This window comes from Monopterus albus, unplaced genomic scaffold, assembly GCF_001952655.1.
Source record: "Monopterus albus unplaced genomic scaffold, M_albus_1.0 scaffold1.1, whole genome shotgun sequence".
NCBI classification, from domain to species: domain Eukaryota; kingdom Metazoa; phylum Chordata; class Actinopteri; order Synbranchiformes; family Synbranchidae; genus Monopterus; species Monopterus albus.
Genome location: NW_018127881.1, coordinates 4,814,898 through 4,816,360, shown reverse-complemented (window position 1 = coordinate 4,816,360; position 1,463 = coordinate 4,814,898). Strand labels below are relative to the sequence as shown.

General features: G+C 47.3%; 1 protein-coding gene across 1 annotated transcript in view; it reads right to left on the bottom strand.

Annotated features, from left to right (window-relative positions):
• anks1ab (ankyrin repeat and sterile alpha motif domain containing 1Ab) overlaps positions 1-1,082 on the bottom strand; it is a 25,671-nt gene extending 24,589 nt beyond the window's left edge. Inside the window, 2 exon segments of the mRNA XM_020591360.1 lie at positions 300-348; positions 350-1,082. Coding sequence (XP_020447016.1) covers positions 300-348; positions 350-492 — 192 coding nt within the window. The 5' untranslated portion in view covers positions 493-1,082.
• Between the last annotated feature and the right edge of the window lie 381 nt (positions 1,083-1,463).

Genomic DNA, 1,463 nt, shown 5'->3' with positions numbered 1-1,463 from the left:
TTGTCATTTCTCTTGCCATTGGTGACAGGCTGGTAAGCAAGGGGCCATAAATCTTAGCAGGATCATGCATCACACAGAGGTGAAAAGGAGTTATGAAGGGGAGGAGAAGAAAGAGAAAAGGTGCATGGTGAGTGGGAGAAGATGAGAAGGGGAGCTACTGAGAGAGAAGCATAGACCAACAGAGAGCTAAACAGAGCAGAGTGCTGACACAAAAAGACTAATGCAGCTAGGCTGACAGAGGGAGAGACAGAGTGATGTAAAGTGAAACGACCCGAGATGACGTGGTGCAGGTGACTCACCATGAATCGTAGGTCATCAAAGCCATTGAGCAGGAACTTGCTCTCGTCCGGCCCCCAGCCACTCTCCCACCGGCTGGTCCAGGGCTTTACCACAGGCCCCATCTGCCGAGAGAGGGAAGCGCTTCAGCAGTGAGAAGCCGTTCAGCCGGTAGCAGCGGCACTCAGAGGACGACACATGGCATTGCCACATCATCCTCGGCCAGCAGAAGCAGAGCCGAGTGCAGCAGCACCAGGCAGGGTGAGGGGGAGACAGGGTCCAGGCTGAGGATGAGGGGCTCCCACAGTACAGGCGGGGGCCCGGCTAACTCAAATACAGGAGGAGGGTAGGAAGTGCTGCAGGCCCAGCTCAAGCCCTGCAGGGGACTGACTAGGCTAATATACACCCACTGGTGTTAGTGTGTCTGACTGGAAGTGTCAGGCGAAGGTGGAGGTAGTGCAGGGAAGGACACCCATCTGAAGCTTGGTATAGTTAGTTATGTTGGACTGAGCCACTACAGCATCTCCCAACAAGTACAGTTCACTAAACATTCCTTTAGTTAGATGAGTGAGTGTAAAAACAAGTGCCTAGCTAGTCCAAAAACATAACACTACTGAACACTACAGGTCAAGAGACTAGATCTAGGGACTAGAAAAATGGAAATTATTTACCACTAAATCAGACATTTTCATACATCAAACATTATTTACTGGGCTAAAATTATCCCCATCAATGTTTCTAACTTCAGAAATTACTCCATCAGGGTGCAACACAAAAATATTCAGTTCCCCCAAAATAAATGTATCACAGCTTTCACCACATACTTGTAAAGCTCTGGCTGAGTCCCATGGCTTCATTGGTCAACCTCTTTTAGAGCTAGGACACAGCTCATACAATGAAGGTAGCAGCATTCTAAAGTACTGTTGAGGTACTCAGGTTATTTTTGATAAAGGAATAATCATTAGCTTAAACCATGTTTTGTCCTCACTCCACAGCAGCACAGAGTACGGTCAGGTAGACATATTGTAAATCCTACATCAAAAACAAAGAAGAAGCGTTGACTTATGATTTCCACAGTGTGCTCATTCCAAACTCCTCAATTCATAATCAAATCCAAATATAGGTTCCTGGATGAAGCTCCAGTTAAGCTGTCTGCCAGCAGAAAAAGGTTTGGTGTCCTTGGTGGT